Source organism: Eurosta solidaginis, chromosome 1 (genome assembly GCF_040869045.1).
Source record: "Eurosta solidaginis isolate ZX-2024a chromosome 1, ASM4086904v1, whole genome shotgun sequence".
Taxonomy (NCBI): Eukaryota; Metazoa; Arthropoda; class Insecta; order Diptera; family Tephritidae; genus Eurosta; species Eurosta solidaginis.
The window spans coordinates 338,275,412-338,297,930 of record NC_090319.1 but is presented as its reverse complement, the minus strand read 5'-3'; the positions used below and the strand labels follow the sequence as shown (position 1 = coordinate 338,297,930).

At 38.8% G+C, this 22,519-nt stretch overlaps 2 protein-coding genes across 10 annotated transcripts in view; one reads left to right on the top strand and one right to left on the bottom strand.

Annotated features, from left to right (window-relative positions):
* The window catches only part of LOC137237929 (uncharacterized), a 636,630-nt gene that overhangs the window by 322,239 nt on the left and 291,872 nt on the right, over nucleotides 1-22,519 (bottom strand). The window lies entirely within an intron of this gene.
* LOC137244441 (collagenase-like) lies at nucleotides 10,350-12,092 on the top strand. Its single transcript, XM_067773435.1, has 2 exons — nucleotides 10,350-10,611; nucleotides 10,744-12,092. The coding sequence occupies exons 1-2, from the start codon at nucleotides 10,355-10,357 to the stop codon at nucleotides 11,309-11,311; spliced, it is 825 nt and encodes a 274-aa protein (XP_067629536.1). The 5' UTR covers nucleotides 10,350-10,354; the 3' UTR covers nucleotides 11,312-12,092.

Below are 22,519 nucleotides of genomic sequence, written 5' to 3'. Positions count from 1 at the left end.
AGAGTTTACTAAATTTTAACTGCTTTTTAGTTTGCTATTATAATTTGTTGTCTTGCGGTAAATTGATATTGAGCGTTTACTTATTATACTCAGTTGAGCAGAGCTCACAGAGTATATTAACTTTGATTGGATAACGGTTGGTTGTACAGGTATAAAGGAATCGAGATAGATATAGACTTCCATATATCAAAATCATCAGTATCGAAAAAAAATTTGATTGAGCCATGTCCGTCCGTCCGTCCGCCTGTCCGTTAACACGATAACTTGAGTAAATTTTGAGGTATCTTGATGAAATTGTGTATTTAGGTTCCTGGGCACTAATCTCAGATCGCCACTTAAAATGAACGATATCGGACTATAACCACGCCCACTTTTTCGATATCGAAAATTTCGAAAAATCGAAAAGTGCGATAATTCATTACCAAAGACGGATAAAGCAATGAAACTTGGTGGGTGAGTTGAACTTATGACGAAGAATTGAAAACTAGTAAAATTTTGGACAATGGGCGTGGCACCGCCCACTTTTAAAAGAAGCTAATTTAGAAGTTTTGCAAGCTGTAATTTGGCAGCCATTGAAGATATCATGATGAAATTTGGAAGGAGCGTACTCCTATTACTATATATGTATATGCTTACTAAAAATTAGCAAAATCGGAGAACGACCACGCCCACTTTAAAAAAAAAATTTTTTTTAATTCAAATTTAAAAAAAAAGTTAATATCTTTACAGTATATAAGTAAATTATGTCAACATTTAACTCCAGTAATGATATACTGGAACAAAATACAAAAATGAAAGAAAATTTCAAAATGGGCGTGGCTCCGCCCTTTTTCGTTTAATTTGTCTAGGATACTCTTGATGCCATAAGTCGAACAAAACATTACCAATCCTTGTGAAATTTGGTGTGGGCTTAGATTCTAGGACGGTAACTGTTTTCTGTGAAAAAAGGCGAAATCGGTTGAAGCCACGCCCAGTTTTTATATACAGCCCGCCGTCTGTTCTTCCGCTCGGCCGTTAACACGATAACTTGAGCAAATATCGATATATCTTTACTAAACTCCGTTCACGTACTTATATGAACTCACTTTGTATTGGTACAAAAAATGGCCGAAATCCGATTATGACCACGCCCACTTTTTCCGATATCGAAAATTATGAAAAATGAAAAAAATGTCATAATTCTATACCAAATACGAAAAAAGGGATGAAACATGGTAATTGGATTGGTTTATTAACGCAAAATATAACTATAGAAAAAAACTTTGTAAAATGGGTGTGACACATATCATATTAAGTAGAAGAAAATGAAAAAGATTTGCAGGGCGAAATCAAAAGCCACTGGAATCATGGCAGGAATACTGTTCGTGGTATTACATATATAAATAAATTAGCGGTACACGACAGATGATCTTCTGGGTCACCCTGTTCCACATTTTGGTCGATATCTCGAAAACGCCTTCACATATACAACTACCACCACTCCTTTTTAAACCCCTCATTAATACTTTTAATTTGATACCCATATCGTACAAAGACATTATAGAATCACCCTTGGTCCACCTTTATGGCGATTTTTCGAAAAGGCGTTCACCCATAGAACTAAGGCCCAGTCCCTTTTAAAATACTCATTAACACCTTTCGTTTGATACCCATATTGTACAAACGCATTCTAGAGTGACCCCTGGTCCACCTTTATGGCAATATCTCGAAAAGGCGTCCACCTATAGAACTAAGGTCCTCTCCTTTTTAAAATACTCATTAACACCTTTAATTTGATACCCATATCGTACAAACAAATTCTAGAGTCACCCCTGGTCCACCTTTATGGCGATATCTCGAAAAGCCGTCCACCTATAGAACTAAGGCATATTCCCTTTTAAGATACTCATTAACACCTTTCATTTGATACCCATATCATACAAACAAATTCTAAAGTCACCCCTGGTCCACCTTTATGACGATATCTCGAAAAGGCGTCCACTTATAGAACTAGGGCCCTCTCCTTTTTAAAATACTCATTAGCACCTTTCATTTGATACCCATATCGTACAAACAAATGCTAGAGTCACCCCTGGTCCACCTTTATGGCGATATCTCGAAAAGGCGTACACCTATAGAACTAAGGCCCTCTCCTTTTTAAAATACTCATTAACACCTTTCGTTTGATACCCATATTGTACAAACGCATTCTAGAGTTACCCCTGGTCCACCTTTATGGCGATATCTCGAAAAGGCGTCCACCTATAGAACTAAGGCCCTCTCCTTTTTAAAATACTCATTAGCACCTTTCATTTGATACCCATATCGTACAAACAAATGCTAGAGTCACCCCTGGTCCACCTTTATGGCGATATCTCGAAAAGGCGTACACCTATAGAACTAAGGCCCTCTCCTTTTTAAAATACTCATTAACACCTTTCGTTTGATACCCATATCGTACAAACAAATGCTAGAGTCACCCCTGGTCCACCTTTATGGCGATATCTCGAAAAGGCGTACACCTATAGAACTAAGGCCCTCTCCTTTTTAAAATACTCATTAACACCTTTCATTTGATACCCATATCGTACAAACAAATGCTAGAGTCACCCCTGGTCCACCTTTATGGCGATATCTCGAAAAGGCGTACACCTATAGAACTTAGGCCCACTCCCTTTTAAAATACTCATTAACACCTTTCATTTGATACCAGTATCGTACAAACAAATTCTAGAGTCACCCCTGGTCCACCTTTATGACGATATCTCGAAAAGGCGTCCACTTATAGAACTAGGGCCCTCTCCTTTTTAAAATACTCATTAACACATTCATTTGATACCCATATCGTACAAACAAATTCTAGAGTCCGCCATGGTCCACCGTTATGGCGATATCCCTAAATGGCGTCCATCTATAGAACTATGGCCCACTCCCTCTTAAAATACTCTTTAATACCTTCCATTTGATACCCATGTCATAGAAACACATTCCAGGGTTACCCTAGGTTCATTTTACTACCAGGTGATTTTCCCCTAATTTGGTCTCCATAGCTCTCAACTGAGTATGTAATGTTCGGTTACACCCGAACTTAGCCTTCCTACTGGTTTTTTCTTTCTATTGTTCTCTTGTTTGTACACTTTTTTTTTTTTTTTTGAAGTACAATATGTATGTACATTTGTATGGTTATTTGCTGGTGTTTATGAATAATGTTTTGCTTCAAGTGTTATTGACATTTGGTTTTACATATCAGAATTTTAAGTGTGTCGACCTACTTAAAATCTGTTATGTTCGCAAATTTATTATGAAGTAATAGTCACTTGATGCCAACATGGGTTCATATTTATGCATTTTTTTCTTTATGTGTTTACGTTTTATTGATGAGTAAATTGGAATACTATGTTTGAAACTGGTTTTTGTTAAATTCTGTGAGTTAATAGTAAATTTTTTTTGTATTTTTATTTTCTTATTACCATTTTCTAGTCTATTGGGAAATTTGAAGTAAGAATATTTTTTACTACTATTCAACTCTATTTAGCGTAAAAGATATTTCCTATTCTACTGGGGTTTGAAGTAAAATATTTTCCTATTACTATTTCCTATTCCATTTTACCGGAGTTAAGGTAAAAAAATATTTTTCCTAAAATTAAAAAATAAAATAAATGTAAGGCGCGATAACCTCCGAAGAGATCTAAGGCCGAGCTTCTCTTCCAATTTGCGTCGTGCTCCTCTTGATTTTTCCCTACAAATTGGCCGGACGGGACCTACATGTTTTATGCCGACTCCGAACGGCATCTGCAAGGCAGATGAGTTTTCACTGAGAGCTTTTCATGGCAGAAATACAATCGGAGCGCTTGCCAGACACTGCCGAGGGGCGACCCCGCTTAGAAAAATGTTCTTCTAATTGAAAAATCTTATTTCTAAAATTTTGATGTTGCTTTGCCCGGGAGTTGAACCCAGGGCATACGGTGTGATAGGCGGAGCACGCTACCATCACACCACGGTTTCCTAAAATTATGATCTCTCTAAAAGGGAGGTTTTATAACTGAAACACCTCATACTTATATATATTTCTTTAATTATTTCTATTAAATAACAACTTTTCATTGTTATATCATTTTATTAGGGCTACATTAAACTTAGAACCAATAAAAAATTTTATAGCTAATTATTCGGAAAATTTAGTAGCTGTAGTTGGTGGAAGAGCGAGGTAATTTATATTTGCGGTAGTAGTTTAGCTGGTTAGTGGAAGGAAGATACAGTGGATGCAAAAATTATTCTATCTTTTAATTTATTTTTCTTATTTTTTGGCTGGTTGTAAAATATTTGTATTTTTTTTTTCATATGTCCACTGACGCAAATTTTACCAAGGATGTTTTATAAATCTTTTCCTTTGACAGCCTTCAAATATGTTATTTTGATAACTTCCATGGAAACTACTACTTTGAGGTATGCAAATTATTGATTTGTCATTAAATTTGGGCAGGCCTAATACAATACTTACACACTAAAAATAACTACATTTTATTTCTATATACATATTCAGTACAATATTCTTATTACCTAACTATGTAATAATGTTTTGTCAGTCGCACCGGTAAACTTACGTTGTCATTTAGTTATGTTTACGGGTTAAACAACTGTAAATGGATATGGCTCCCCGCTGGGTTCAACGTAACTTAGTTATGCCGCTATGAGTAATTCGTGTGTGTTCGAAAGTGAAATTCATTTGTTTATGTATTTCAAGTTAGACCTATTCTAGCGTGTACATAAGTACAAATATCTTGTAATGCGGTAATACCACAAAAGTACGGAGCCTGTTGGTTGGAGGGTACGGAGTTGTTTGTGTATGACTGGGTTCCCCGGTAGAAGGCTCAGAGCCGACTACCAAGAAGGGGAGCGAAAACGTCTCGCCAAGACAGCTTGGGCTGAGACACTGACTGACTTGTAATTGTTTGTCCAATTATAAATCCCATCCCTCTCTGAGGTGGTAGGATGGCTGAGGAGCCGGATGCCAAAGTAGTGGCTGAGGGCAGCATCATTGTACTGCCAGTGGATGAGCGTGCTCTCTTGTGCCCGCTGTGCTCCGATAGACGGATTGGTCACTGTGCGGGACTGCGAAAGGAGGGGAATCTCCTGCGCCATCTTAAATAGTACCATCCAGATATGCCACCACGATTCCGCTGCTGGAGATGCTCTTTTGAGGCTCCGTCCACAGCGAAATATCAGAGAAAAGTGGTACGGCAACACTGCTTTACCTGCGTACCTGAGCGTGTAGTACCATCGGTAGGCGCGAGAGACAGTGAGCGCCGCCAAGATATTCGCCACCAAATTGGAGTAACGTCCGAGCGACCAGTGCCGGCTGTTGATACTCGGACTAGAAGAAGAGGTACACGCTCAACAATAGAATCAAGAGCGACTATTCCGCTTACGCAGCCTCTCATGGGTAACGAAGTGTATGCAGTGGATGCTTCGGGTTCATCGAACCCGTCGTCAACCTCAACTGCCGCTACACAAAGAACTGAAAACATAATTTCTGATAACACACTGGTAAATGCCGATCAGTTATCACCAGCGACACCCTCCCCACCCGCAATTATTATCCAAACACCTACGCCAACGGAAATAGCTGGAAATACAATAACCAATAGCAACATACTAATTTCCATGCAATCACCACCAGTGGCGCAGTCCCCTCCGTCGTCAGAGGAGGATAATTCGCAAAGAGTAACCCCACATACAAGCCCACCGTTAGTGGCCACGCTACACCCCATACCCATGGTGGAAACCAACGCACCATCACCAGTATAGCCATTAACTGCCCACCTCGGTACAAACGCAGATAAACGGCGAATAATCGAGGCTCTCTTATCAAACGACCAAGGGAAATTACAAGAAGCCTCATTCGAAGCTATGAGATACCTATCGATGTTATCCGTCCATACAGACCGAAAGACTGTGAGAGGGACTCACCCAGGTAATGCTGGAAGAAACCCCCCACGCAGAGGAAGGCTCCAGATCGTATACGGCAGGCCGCTAGACCACAGCGTCTATATAGGAACAACAGGAAGAAAGCGGTGCAAGAAATTCTGACAGGTTCCAATAGGACTTGCCTGATACCTTTAGCAACCCTCAAGTACCACTTTCGTACCCTGGCTGCGCCCAGAGACGTCGAGGAAGACTGGCCGAATGTATTCGATCGTGAAGACCCCTCCACCTCAATCAACGAGGCATTGACTCGCCCATTCACCAGAGAAGATGTTATGGACAGGCTTAGAGGTCGGACAAATTCATCTCCTAGTCCTGATGGCCTGACCTACTCCAACCTGCGGAAGGCCGACCCAAAGGCTCAAGTGCTGCCAGCGTGGTTCAACGCAGTGTTGAGAACGGAGTCGGTTCCAGTAAAATGTAAAGAAAGCCACACCATTCTATTATAAAAAAGGGCGACGCGAGTGAGGTGGCAAACTGGAGACCGATATCCCTAGGGGACACGGTGCCGAAGCTTTTTGCCGCGACACTAGCTGACCGGCTAAAAAGGTGGGCCATGACCAATAGCCGTATAAGCCCCTCCCAAAAGGTGTTTTGAGCACAATTACGTTCTACAGAAAGTACTGCGTGACGCTAAGAAAAATAAAAAGGAAGCGGTAGTCGCGTGGCTAGATTTCTCCCACGCGTTCACATCCGTTCCACACTCTATAATTTTTAAGTCTCTCGAAGCACATGGCCTACCGAAAAAAATAATGAATACAATCAACCAGAATTACAACGGCATGACAACACGAATCAACGTATCAGATGGCATGTCCTCGCCCATTAGTATGCAGGGAGGAGTTCACCAGGGATTCCCCTTGAGTCCTGTAGTGTTTGACCTCATTCTGGAGATTGTCGTCCGCACGGTAGCCCAAGAAGGGATCGGATACCAACTGGGAAACGCCCTTATTAATAACCTGGCATATGCCGACGACGTGGTGGTAATAGCTGATACATCCGGCCAATATGCGAAAAATGCTCGTGGCCGCTGAAAAGGGTGCGAGGGTTATTGGGCTTAAATATAATGCTGCCAAATGCGCAACGCTCTACATTCCAGGGAGGGGCAATGACGCAATGGCTACGAACTTCCTAGTCCAGGGCCAGCCTGTTCGAGCATTGGGGTCAGGGGACTATTACGACCACCTCGGAATACCCACTGGCTTCCAGATTAGACAGACACCGGTGAGCACCATAGCACCGTAGCACTTCTGAGCGACGTGCGGACACTGGACCGCTCAGGGCCGGCCCCATGGCAGAAGATAGATGCTACGGCAACGTTTCTATTGCCACACCTAGACTTTATTTTGCAAGGGTCAGACGTGGACAAAGAGTATCTGAGCGAGGCCGATAAGGTAAGAACAGCCAAACGCTAGATGAACCTGCCCCAAACGGGCTAGTCCCGAACTCGTCTTCATGCCGCCCCACAAAGTTGGTGGCTAGCTGTTACCCCTGGCAGACCTGATGGATCTCCTCACCGTGGCCCATGCATTTAAGATGCTAAGCGGAAAGGCAAAGAAAACCAGCATGTCATATAGACATGGCGAGTTACCTGTCCAGCGAATCCAACGTCCCACGTTCAAACAGTATCGCGAACTATTGGACTAAGGTGCGGACGGCAGCGGCCAGAATTAGCAGCAAGGTAAAGCTACGCTGGACATGGTCCCCACCGGAGTCCGATGGATCCAGTGTGGTACACCAACTGATCCGAGCTTCACAGTTATAGAACCGGGGGACGCCCATCGCATCATTTCGACACTGCGACGGTGTATGACACAACACTACGAAGCCATGCTGATAAACAAACCCGACCAAGGCAAGGTGTTCGAAGTGACGTGCACGACACAACTAGCTAACCACTTTCTCCGCTCGGGAAAATTCACCCGCGTTTCCGACTGGCGTTTTATACACCGGGCACGTCTCAATGTCCTCCCACTGAACGCTGCAAAGAGGTGGCTTATAGACGCAGATAAGTGCTGTCGCAAATACGGAAGAGACCTGGAGACACTACCACATGTGCTTAACCACTGCACCCCCCCCCCCCCCTCCGCGGTACGACAGCGGCGCCACAACAACGTCCAAGACAGACTCGTAAGAGCCTTGAGGTGCCCCGGCAACGTGAGAGTAAATAGAATAGTAGAGGGCTCCCACGGTACTGCTGGCACCCTAAGACCGGACGTCGTCATACGGGACGAAGTAAGCCGACGCATCACTCTGATCGCCGTGGCTATTCCGTTCGAAAATAGAGGCGATGCTTTTAAGGAGGCTCGCCAACAAAAGCTACAGAAATACCAGCCGCTTGCTTACCAGCTGTCGATACTTGGCTACGAAGTCAGAGTGGTGGCCTTTATAGTTGGAGCACTGGGCTGATGGGACCCGGCAAACGAACGAGTCATAAACCTTCTGAACATCACGCGCTATTACGCAAGCCTGATTAAGAGGCTCATGATAAGCGCTACCATCCGCTGGTCTCGGGACATCTATGTGGGGCACGTAAGCGGTACCAGACAATACCGTGACACGCCAACATGAAAATGACAAGTTAAATTATAAATTATTAATAGTTATTATCGGTTATATGTAATGTTTTGTTATCATTTAAAGTCCTCGTGATTTAAATATATTTTTTTGTCAGCAATAGGTAAACCTTTACTAATTGTAAGGAAGTCTAAAAAGTTTAAAAATAACATTTCATTTGCATGATAGGTATCTATAAAAATGTTGGTGGAAAATGTGTAAATGTAACCGATAATCGTTATCAGTTCAGGGAAACCTGTTTCTGAGCCCAAAGGTTAGACAACAAAAAATGTGCAATGGAGTATAAAAATAATAACGAAATTTTGTGTAAACAAGTGCTAATTAAGATAACTTTAAGTTCTTGTATTTTAAAATGGATACACATTATGTTGATTTTTCTGTTCAAACAAATTTTTATTGCGCGCGTGCAATTTTGTGTACTTTGGGCTATTTTCACCGCCTTCAGTTAACGCTAGCTTGTAGTTTTTTTGACAGTTCTGCGTACGATTTTTGTCATATAAAATGTCAGTTTACGCTAGCCGAAGATGGCGAAAACGGCGTTGAAAAGTCGTAGAAAATAAAAGGTTTTTAACACTAAAATATAAACAAAATTTGACTCGTGTGGTTTTGAACTGGTAATGTTAGATGTGCCAGTTAACGAGAATGTCAGTATAAACTCATTTTGTGCTTAAAAGCCGGTTTTTATATCAGCACTTTCCGCTTATAAGTACTGAATTTCATGCATTTTTAATGGTACTTATACCCAGCAAATGCGTAAATGCCTCACCGAAAAATATGATTTTGTGACAAAGTAATGCATATAACTCTATATAGCTTTAATGTGTACAGTAGCAAGTTTATATTACAAGCCAAATTCAACGCTGACACTGCTTTTCATGATATAGCTTTGACTAGAATTCCTGCAGTAACATATACAAATGCACATCAACCTGCGCGCCAGCATTCTCGTGCATCATCTTATCCTAAATGTAATGGCGAAACGGTTGTTGCTGCTGGATGGGGCCGTACAGTTGCTAATACAACCGCTGATTCTCAGACTTTATAGTTTGCAAATTTTAAAGTAATCTCCAGCGAAGCATGTAGAGGTGTCTATGGTTAATCTCTCCTATATGCTGATAAAATTTGTACTGCTACTACAAATAGTGTATCTCTTTGTGCTGGTGATTCTGGTGATGCATTGGTGTTGACATCTTCAAACATTTAAGTTGGTATATAGCATCATTTAATACAGCCGAAGGATGCGATGTTGAATTGCCAAATGAATGTACTCATGTTCCTCACTACTTAGATTGGATGAAGGACAACACAAGGCTTAATGTTTGAAAATATATTTAAAATAAAATTCTCAAATAATATACATAAAATTAATTAATATTTTTAATTTTACTAGCAAAATTATGCCGAAATAAAGTATAGTTTTACTGCTCTGCGCCTATTTCCCTAAATCTGTCTCTGGATTTTTTGTGTAGCTTTATTTTTGGTATTACTCTCACCGTTCTCTTCTTTCTTGACCTTCCCTCAATCTGTATCTCGCCTTTCTTTGTAACTTAACTCTTGCTCTTACTCTCACTATTCTGCTCTCTCTTGACCGATTGAAACTTTGGAGTTAAAGTGATAGGCTAAAATCTATCCGATGTATCCGTAATCGATATAAAATTAAAATCTCGTTTTTGCGCAGCCAAATAGCTATATACTGTGAATTGCCGAAATATATGCATTTATGACAAACTATTGCAAACTATCCCATAGTACGCCACTGAACTATATCATAAATAAACCAAAATAGTCAATGCTTTAGTCAGTCTGAATTTGCATGAACAGTAGCAACATGAAATCGTTGATAGCTTTGTGGCTCCTGCTATGCATCGCCTCGGCGTTTGAAATTCGGGAACCTAGAAATACACAACGTGAACGCGTAAGTTCACGTATAGCACATGGGCAAACGGCAGCTCCTAATCAATTTCCTTATCAAGCTGATTTGTACTTAAATGATGGTCCATGTTATCGCTTTTGTGGTGGATCCCTAATAAGCAATGAATGGGTGCTGACGGCTGCTCATTGTACTTCCACGTAAGTTTTGAATTATATGTACTGTATGTTTTAGGGTGTAAGACAATTGGCGAAAAGGAAAATTAAAATGTTAATCACCCAATAACTTACTGTCGATACGCAATCAGATCGAATCAATCCTTTCAATTTCAGTGTAGTGAAGGTGACGGTATACTTAGGCAGCATCAATCACTTAGATGCCATTGTACAACGGGAGGCATACCGACGTGACATTAAAGTTCATCCCGACTTCGAAACGGTAGCTGGTAGAAATGATATATCTGTGATCAAAATTCCAGCTGTAATTTGCTCGGATGCCATTCAACCGGTGTTCCTACCAAATCGTGCTTCACGCCCTCTGACTTACGTTGATAAAACTGTAGTGGCTACTGGATGGGGTTCGACCTCTGATAGAGACACATCGAATTCACTTGTTTTAAACTTTGCCTATTTTAGAGTGATCTCAAACGAGGAATGTGCTGCAGCATATTATGGTTCATATATTATCCATGACGGAAAAATTTGTACTGCCATTGATAATCGTATTAAACTTCTTGGAGGTGATTCTGGTGGCCCATTGGTGTTGCCATCTTCAAATATTCAAATTGGTATTGTGTCTGTTATTTCAATGGAAGGATGTGAAACTGATTTACCAGCTGCATATACTCGTGTCACTTCCTACTTGGATTGGATTAAAGATACCACGAATATTGATATTTAATTAAGAGAAAGTGCTTGTATTCATAAAAAATATTGACCTCAAAATTATTAGTTATAAGTATAAATTACAATGAATAATCTGACAGGGTTGAGTCATCACTGGAACCTTGTATATATGGGTATATATCTGGCTTCTCGGCATAACCGAAAAAGTCATGTTTTCCTCGAAATTGAATTACTTAGTGCGCGATAACTTCTAAAATAACTTGGCCTCAATATAATGCGGACGTCGATTAGAACGTTTTATATATATGTATCCATTTAAGAATACAAGAACTTAAAAACAATATTAGCTCTTGTTCACATAAAAATTCGTTAATATTTTTATACTCAACTGCGCATTTTTTGTTTTCTTGACAGTATAAGCATTGGGCCCAGAAACACGTTTCCATAAACTGATTTTCGGTTACACATTTTCGAGCAACGTTTCATAAAAATGAAATGATATTATATTAACTTTGTCACTAATCTCAAAATTGTAAGTCCCTAAAGGAGAAGAGATAGATTAGGATGAAGAGCTGAGTTGATTTAGCCATGTCCGTCTATCCGTCTGTCTGATTGTATACAAACTAGTCCCTCAATTTATGAGATATCTTCACCAAAATTGATGAGCTGGTATGTTTAGGTGTCCGATTAGACATTTGTTGGAATCGGCTGGATCGCACCACTATAGCAGAAAAAATTATTTCTGTAATATCATCCTCAATTTATCAGATTGAAGCTTCAAACTTCACCATATGCTTTCGTATATATATATATTTTTTTTTTGTTCTATAAATTGGCGGGACGGGTCCTACATGTTTATGCCGATTCCGACGGAATCTGCAAGGCAGATGAGTTTTCAGTGAGAAGCTTTTCATGGCAGAAAAAAAGTAGGAGTGTTTGTCAAACGGAATCTGCAAGGCAGATGAGTTTTCAGTAAGCAGCTTTTCATGGCAGAAAAACAGTAGGAGTGTTTGTCAAATCCCTGCTGAAGGGAGACCCCATTTAGAAAAATTTTTCCTCTAATTGAAAAAAACTTGTTTCCAAAATTTTGATGTTGCTTTGTCCGAGGCGTGAACCCATGATCTTTGGTGTGGTAGGTGGAGCACGCTACCATCACACGACGGCGGGCCTCTAATATAATCTGATTTCTTTTATTGTTTTTTTTTTTATTATTATTATTTCTACAGAGTTTTTTTTTCTTCTTGACTGCTCACAAAACCTCAAAATTTTCTCATTTTACCTGTATTTTGCTTTGTTTACGAAGAGCATGAGCTTAAAAGAATATTAAGTAATCAATATCTTTTTAGCAGAACGTTTCGTACAAAAGCAAAATGAATAAGAAAGAAACCATTAATTTGTTTTGCTTGATAGTTTTTCCAAAAAGTTAACTTGCACCTGCTGTATTTATTGCTAAAAGAAGTAAAAGGTTGAAGTATTTGCATAATGTAACAGAAAAACCAACGTACAATGATATAAAAAAGCTTGTGGTTAATGGATGGTAATGATGAGATGTTCTAACTTAAGTAAAGTACGTAGTAGGTATGTATGTATGGCGGCCACTGTGGCGTAATGGTAGCGTGCTCCGTCTACCACACCGTATGCCCTGGGTTCACAACCCGGGCAAATCAACATCAAAATTTTAGAAATAAGGGTTATCAATTAGAAGAAAATTTTTCTAAGCGGGGTCGCCCCTCGGCAGTGTTTGGCAAGCGCTTCGGGTGTATTTCTGCCATGAAAAGCTCTCAGTGAAAACTTATCTGCTTTGCAGATGCCGTTCTGAGTCGGCATAAAACATGTAGTTCCGTTCGGTCAATTTGTAGGGAAAATCAAGTGGAGCACGACGCAAATTGGAAGAAAAGCTCAGCCTTAGATCCCTTCGGAGGTTATCGTGCCTTACATTTATTTATTGACCCCGAGGGATTCCCCAAAAAGATCCCGGAATGACCCCGGGAGGACCCCGAGGGAGTCCCCAAAACCATCGCGAAATGACCCCCAAATGCCCCGATGGAGTCCCCAAAACCATCCCGAAATGACCCCAAAAATTACCCCGAGGGAGTCCCCAAAAGGATCCCGGAATGACCCACGAATGACCCCGGTAGGACCCCGATAGAGTCCCCAAAATCATCCCGGAATGACCCCGAGGGAGTCCCAAGAAGGTCACGGAATGACCACGGTATGTCCCCGAGGTACTCCCCTAAACCATGCCAAAATGACCTCCAAAAGGCCCCGAGGGAGTCGCAAAAGCCATCCCGAAATGACCCCAAAACCCTAGGAGGGTCGCGAGGAAGCCCCTGGAATGGATCCCAATAGACCCCGGGAGGATTCTCAGGGTGTCCCAGAAATTACCCCCAAACGGCCCTCAAAAAACCCCGCGAATACTCCCTAAAATCATCTCAATATTATTCTAAGAAGCTTCAGAACTACACGCGAACTGGTTACGCATATGGGTATATTTTCAGGACATCTCGATGGTTTATTTTTTTATTTTTGAATAACTGAATAAAAACTAAAATTTTATTGTTATTCCATATTTTGTAAATAATGAATAATAACTCAACTCTTTATTCAAAATTTTCAAAAATAAGAATGAGCGGTTATCATCAATTACAATATTTTGAATAACGAGAAATTGTTATTCATTATTCAAGAAATGCTTGAATAAAAAATAACTGTTTATCATCAATGAGAAAATTTAAAATGATGAATAATTTTTTATTTTGATTTGTTTCATTTCAAAATGACACAACCCTGGATTAGAGTTTGTTTGATTAAATTGTTATATAATTATATTATTTACTTTTATTATATTTATTACTTCATTACTAATTAAAAAGCAATTGTTACATATGGGGTATTCCATCCCATTTCGACCAATTTTGAACCCGACCCCTTTAGAATTGGCTGAAAGTTTTTCTTCTTTTTCTAGCTTACGAAAGACGTTTTTCAGAAGTTTTTCAAATTTTTTCATCCAACTCAAAAAAAGTTATGAATTTTTAAAAAAAACACCGTTTTTGTTTTCAAAATGCTATAACTTTTTCAAAAATTGACCGTTTGGGATCTTTTTTTTTTTACATTTGTTTTTAAAGTTTTTTTTTGCAATTTTTCAGTTTTTCGAGATTTTTCGAATTTCGCCCTTTTTTATACTCAGTTGAGCAGAGCTCACAGAGTATATTAAGTTTGATTGGATAACGGTTGGTTGTACATATATAAAGGAATCGAGATAGATATAGACTTCCATATATCAAAATAATCAGGATCGAAAAAAAATTTGATTGAGCCATGTCGGTCCGTCCGTCCGTCCGTCCGTTAACACGATAACTGGAGTAAATTTTGAGGTATATTGATGAATTTTGGTATGTAGGTTCCTAAGCACTCATCTCAGATCGCTATTTAAAATGAACGATATCGGACTATAACCACGCCCACTTTTTCGATATCGAAAATTTCGAAAAACCGAAAAAGTGCGATAATTCATTACAAAAGACCGATAAAGCGACGAAACTTGGTAGATAAGTTGAACTTATGACGCAAAATAGAAAATTAGTAAAATTTTGGACAATGGGCGTGGCACCGCCCATTTTTAAAAGAAGGTAATTTAAAACTTTTGCAAGCTGTAATTTGGCAGTCGTTGAAGATATCATGATGAAATTTGGCAGGAACGTTACTCTTATTACTATATGTACGCTTGATAAAAATTAGCAAAATCGGAGAAGGACCACGCCCACTTTTAAAAAAAAAATTTTTTTAAAGTAAAATTTTAACAAAAAATTTAATATCTTTACAGTATATAAGTAAATTATGTCAAGATTCAACTCCAGTAATGATATGGTGCAACAAAATACAAAAATAAAAGAAAATTTAAAAATGGGCGTGGCTCCGCCCTTTTTCATTTAATTTGTCTTGGATACTTTTAACGCCATAAGTCGAACAAACATTAACCAATCCTTTTGAAATTTGGTAGGGGCATAGATTTTATGGCGTTAACTGTTTTCTGTGAAAATGGGCGAAATCGGTTGATGTCACGCCCAGTTTTTATACACAGTCGTCCGTCTGTCCTTCCGCATGGCCGTTAACACGATAACTTGAGCAAAAATCGATATATCTTTACTAAACTCAGTTCACGTACTTATCTGAACTCAATTTATCTTGGTATGAAAAATGAACGAAATCCGACTATGACCACGCCCACTTTTTCGATATCGAAAATTACGAAAAATGAAAAAAATGCCATAATTCTATACCAAATACGAAAAAAGGGATGAAATATGGTAAGGTAATTGGATTGTTTTATTGACGCGAAATATAACTTTAGAAAAAACTTTATAAAATGGTTGTGACACCTACCATATTAAGTAGAAGAAAATGAAAAAGTTCTGCAGGGCGAAATAAAAAACCCTTAAAATCTTGGCAGGTATTACATATATAAATAAATTAGCGGTATCCAACAGATGATGTTCTGGGTCACCCTGGTCCACAAATTGGTCGATATCTGGAAAACGCCTTCACATATACAACTACCACCACTCCCTTTTAAAACTCTCATTAATACCTTTAATTTGATACCAATATCGTACAAACACATTCTAGAGTCACCCCTGGTCCAACTTTATGGCGATATTTCGAAAAGGCGAACACCTATGGAACTAAGGATTACTCCCTTTTAAAATGCTCATTAACACCTTTCATTTGATACCCATATCGTACAAACGCATTCTAGAGTCACCCCTGGTCCATCTTTACGGCGATATCTCGAAAAGGGGTCCACCTATAGAACTAAGCCCCACGCCCTTTTAAAATAATCATTAACACCTTTCATTTGATACCCATATCATACAAACAAATTCTAAAGTCACCCCTGGTCCACCTTTATGGCGATATCTCGAAAAGGGGAACACCTATAAAACGAAGGCCCACTCCCTTTTAAAAATACTCATTTTCATTTGATACCCATATCGTACAAACAAAGTCTAGAGTCACCCCTGGTCCAGAAAGGCCCACTCCCTCTTAAAATACTCATTAACTCCTTTCGTTTGATACCCATATTGCACAAACGAATTCTAGAGTCACCCCTGGTCCACCTTTATGGCGATATCTCGAAAAGGGGTCCACCTATAGAACTAAGCCCCACGCCCTTTTAAAATAATCATTAACACCTTTCATTTGATACCCATATCATACAAACAAATTCTAAAGTCACCCCTGGTCCACCTTTATGGCGATATCTCGAAAAGGGGAACACCTATAAAACGAAGGCCCACTCCCTTTTAAAAATACTCATTAACACCTTTCATTTGATACCCATATCGTACAAACATAGTCTAGAGTCACCCCTGGTCCACCTTTATTGCGATACCTCGAAAATGCATCCACCTATAGAACTAAGGCCCACTCCCTCTTAAAATACTCATTAACTCCTTTCGTTTGATACCCATATTGCACAAACGAATTCTAGAGTCACCCCTGGCCCACCTTTATGGCGATATCTCGAAACGGCGTCCACCTATAGAACTAAGGCCCACTCCCTTTTAAAATACTCATTAACACCTTTCGTTTGATGCCCATATTGTGCAAACAAATTCTAGGGTCACCCCTGGTCCACCTTTATGGCGATATCTCGAAACGGCGTCCACCTATGGAACTAAGGATTACTCCCTTTTAAAATGCTCATTAACACCTTTCATTTGATACCCATATCGTACAAACGCATTCTAGAGTCACCCCTGGTCCATCTTTACGGCGATATCTCGAAAAGACGTCCATCTATAGAACTTAGGTCCACGCCCTTTTAAAATACTCATTAATACCTTTCATTTGATACCCATATCGTACAAACGCATTCTAGAGTCAACCCTGATCCACCTTTATGGCTATATCCCTAAATGGCGTCCGCCTATAGAACTATGGCCCACTCCCTCATAAAATACTCTTTAATGCCTTTCATTTGATACACATGTCATACAAACACATTCCAGGGTTTCCCTCGGTTCATTTTCCTACATGGTTATTTTCCCTTATGTTGTCACCATAGCTCTCAACTGAGTATGTAATGTTCGGTTACACCCGAACTTAACCTTCCTTACTTGTTTCTCATAAAAAACTTCAATCAATTCTGCAATCATCTCCACTAATCCCGGAGTGGCCCGAGAATTTTTCGTTTTTTATTTAATTGAAAAAAAAACCTTTTAAAATGATCCCAAACGGTCAATTTTTGAAGAAGTTATAGAATTTTGAAAAAAACACCGTTTTTTTCAAAATATTTTAAACTTATTTTGAGTTAGAAAACGGTGTTAAAGTTTTTTGTTTTCCATTAAATAAAAAAAAATTCTCGGCCCCCTCCGGGATTAGTGGGGATGATTGCAGAATTGATTGAAGTTTTTTATGAGAAAACAAAAAAAAAGGGCGAAATTCGAAAAATCTGGAAAAACTGAAAAATTACAAAAAAAAAATATTAAAAAATTTTTTTAAATTTTTTCCGAAAAGTACATTTAAAAACAAATTAAAAAAAAAAAACAAGATCCCAAACGGTAAATTTTTGAAAAATTTATAGCATTTTGAAAACAAAAACGGTGTTTTTTTTAAAAATTCATAACTTTTTTGAGTTGGATGAAAAAATTTAAAAAACTTCTGAAAAACGTCTTTCGTAAGCTAGCAAAAGAAGAAAAACTGTCAGCCAATTCTAAAGGGGTCGGGTTCAAAATTGGTCGAAATGGGATGGAATACCCCATATATATACACATATATGTGTATCTGTTTACAAAAACAAATAAAAAAGAAAAAGTTTTTATAATCCATAACTTTTAGTATTGGTAAATTTTATTAACTGGAGTAAGTTGAATTTTTCATAATGTATGAGCCAAAATTTTCATTGCAGATTTAAATTTTTATAACCCGTGTAGTAAAACAGACCCCGGCCACAATTTGTAGTATACTTTTATTTAAAAAGTAGAGACTATTCCTATGCATATTTTAATTTTTTAATAATCCGTATAGTAAAACTTAAAAATCTGTAAACGAATTTTCAGTATGCTGCTCTGTAAAAATTAGAGAATTCCCAATAAAAGTTTCTGTGCAGTCTTTAATATTTAATTACCCATATAGAAAATATACATATCAAACTCACAATTTTAAGTATGCAGTTCTTTAAAAATTAAAGAGCTCCTCATAAAAACTTTATTTCTTTATTTAGTTATGAGTCTTTGGAATATAATCCTTACTATGTACTTAACTAACCTATAGGTTACATACTAATTTTGTGTATAAATCGAACCACTTATAGGGCTGAGTTAAGCATCGCGAAAAAAGCATTAATTGGCATCGAAAAATCCAAAGTGATAGCATCACTTAGTGAATTAAACTCCCTTAAAGCACGATTTACGGGAGCATTACGAGCACATATCGTTCTCGTATTAACCCCATAGAAAGGAGACACATTACGAAGAAACCGTTGAGAGACATTAAACCGAATCTTTTCTATTAAGTATGGACAGTCAATTAGGCCCTTGACAATTTTGAAAGTAAAGGACAAGGAGAGTATAGATCTTCGACTCTCCAAGGATTTGAGACTTAACAATGTAAGACGATCAGTATAAGATGGTATGGGCTCCTCAAAATTTAACGTCCAAAGAGCATACTTAAGAAAGCGTTTTTGTATTCTCTCTAGTCTATTGTCAGGATGTTCCAAATAAATTTATGTAGATTAAATATATAAAGTCTTTATTTCTTCAAGGTTTATACAAGACTGACTGTGGTTAATAAAAATGTAAAAGCAATTCATATCCATAGTGAAAAGAAACATATGTATAAAGCAAAATGTCAAATATTTAGAGATGCCACAGTGCAAAAGTAAAATGAAATAAAATGCAGCTCAAACTAAGGTGACAGATCGGCCCTTCCTGACGGAAACTCGTCTCGAGTTTGATCTGGTGTAATGCTGGTATCATCTTCGGTATCTGGTATATCATCAAGTTCAGGGAAAAGTACGCACCATGGTTTGAGCTTATCACTACTCATGACGGTGCTAAATCGACGTTGTTTAAGTTGTGCACCATCGACATCCTTGATAACATAGCGATCAAATGGAGGAACCTTGTCGACAACATACGGCCCACGATATTTGTGTTCTAGTTTTCGAAACTCCCCCGTACTTGGAATGGCACTTTCGATCAAAACCAAATCACCCTCGTTATATTTATGAGGTTCTTTGTGCTTCGCGTTAAACCGTCGTTTCCAAGCAATACGTGTTGACTCGATATTGTCAATAGCGTTTGACCGTCGTTGGCTCATAGTCAGTTCATCCAGAATAACGTGATCGTTGTGTAGAGTCGCAAGGATTTTATTACCACTAATATCACGTAGAGGGAAATCGAAGACTAAATCAATTGCTGGGTATTTTGTTGTTGCATTCACATGGGTGTTAATAGTCCATTGAAGACGGCGCAAATTATCATCCCAACCCTTGGGATTTGCAGTGGTACTCTTGAGGAATGCCAGTATTGATTGATTAACGCGTTCGGCGAGTCCATTTGATCTAGGTGTTCTAACAGCCACTTTAATGTGCTCAATCTCATTGTTTTTACAGAAATCATGAAACATTGATGGTGTAAACGATGTTCCTCTATCGGTAATAATCTTCTTCGGCAGTCCGAAGTACATGGTCAACTGATTTAATGCATCTATTACTGGTTTCGTTTTTGTAGATTTGACAGCTACAATTATCGTATATCGGGTCAATGCATCAACAATGACAAGAAGTGCTCATTCCCACGTCGACTCTTTATAAATGGCCCCAAGTGGTCCATGTGTAATACTTCAAATGGCAGCTTGGGTACCTCCATACCATACAATTGGCATTCTTTTTTCGCAGGCTCACGTGTAAAACAACATTCTATACACCCCTTTAGATATCCTTTCACAAAATTACGGCTTCGTGGGAACCAAAACTGCTGCGATATACGCTTAATGGTTCCATCAATTTCGGGGGGACCAACGTCGTCATGACATAGCTTGACAACTCTCCAACGCATGCCACTAGGGATCACCAACAATAACTTATTTTCGCTCATCTCATACAATCGATGTGATAACATTCACAATGTCATTCAAATGTGGATCTTGTTTCTGTTCTGAAGATCCAGTCTTCTAGTGCCATATCAACTGACATAGCACATGAGGAAACGTCTTCGGACTGACTTGGAGCTTCAAACGGAGCTCGACTCAATGCATCGACGTGATTCATAAGCTTTCCTGGACGATGTGTAACTGTATAATCATATTCAAGTAGTTTTAATAACCATCGTGCTACTCGTGGAATCATGGGCTTTTTGGACTTCAAAGTTGCAATAGCACTGCAATCAGTGACAACAGTGAATGGCTTACCCAGGACATACATACGGAACCGTTGGCAACCTTCGACTAAAGCTAATACTTCTAGCTCATACCCATGATATTTACGTTCAGCTTCATTGCACTGCTGACAATAATAGGCAATTGGTTTCAGATCTTTATCTTCTACTTGTAACAACATAGCTGGAATACCAATACTACTAGCATCAGTATGTATCTGATGATTTTTCGACCCATCAAAAATTCCCAAAATAGGTTCTCGTGTCAATAAATCACCTAACTGGTCGCACGCCTGTTGGCATTCATTTGACCATTCAAACAAAACGGTTTTCTTAGTTAAATGCGTTAACGGTGCAGCAATTTGTGCATAGTTTGGAACAAATTTCCGGAAAAATCCGGTAAGCCCTAGAAATCGTCGAATCTCCGTAGCATTTGTAGGCACAGGATAGTTCTGTATTGCAGAAGTTTTAACGCGACCTGGGGTTATACCCATCTCATTTAATTCATAACCTAAGAATGTTACGCTGTTCTGCATGAACGCGCATTTTGACAATCGAAGCGTTAAACCCTCTCGACGAATAATATCCAAAAACTCTTCAAGGTTCTGAATGCCTTCTTCAAATGTGTCCGACGCAATGATGACCTCATCAACGTAGCTCACAGCCTTCGATTTAATAGGCTCGATAAGAAGCATCATCATTTTCTGGAATGTGCTCGGTGCATTACGCAACCCAAATGGCATTCAGTTAAACTCATAATGCCCGTTATGTGTTATAAATGTTGTCAAACCCTTTGACTCTTCATCAATCTCGATCTGGTAGTACCCAGACATCATGTCTAAAGTGGTAAAATACTTCTTACCTGCCAAAATGGATAATGTCCCCTCGACTGTTGGCATAGGCCATGGCTGTTTTTGTGTGATTGCATTCAGCTCCCTGTAGTCAACACAAAGTCGGTGCTCCCCATTAGCTTTAGGCACCAGCACTATTGGAGATGCATACATCGAACTAGATGGACGAATAATATTTAAACTGAGTAGCTCACTAATGATATTTTCTACTATTTTCTGTTTTGGAATAGGTATTGGATATGGGTTACGCACTACCGGTTTGGATGAAGTCAATGAAATTTTCATTTTAGATACACTACATTTACCAATTTCTTGCAGTTCATCCCCAAAACAATTTGAGTAATTATTCAAAACTCTTTTTAACTCTAACTGTTCCTCAACTAAAAGTTTATTATTTACATTAATTTAGTTTCATCAATTGCCCCGATATAACATTGTCCATTCTCAGTAACAACACGACTTTTAGATAAAATATCTCTCCGATTATGGCATCATACGCCATTAGTTCATTGTCAATAATTAAAAGTTCAGATTCAAAATTTTTGTTATCAATCTTAACTGATGCATTTATTAATTCACGATACTGAAACTCACCCCCGGCAAAACCATGTAACGTTTTATCGCATAGCATTATTTTATTCTTACTATTGTTATCGCATGACATTTCTGTGTGTTGACACTTTTCAGCAACACTTCGTCGAACAAGAGATTTGCAACTGCCTGAGTCAATCAAAGCTTCACACTCAACACCGCTTATTGAAATAATTTTAGTCAAATTTTGTTTGGGTTGCACACTGTCTTTAATTGCATTAATTTTCTCTTCATGGTTACTCACACTTTCAGCCATTTCACTATCGTCTGCTATTGCATTGACTCGCGATTGATTTCGTTTAGGGCAATTCTTTGTTTCATGAGTGACCTCGGCACAATTTCCACATCGTAATTTCTTTCGCGGTTGCTGACAATTTCGTGAAATATGTCCTCGATCACCACAATTATAACATAATGGGGCATCTTTCGCATTTACATTCA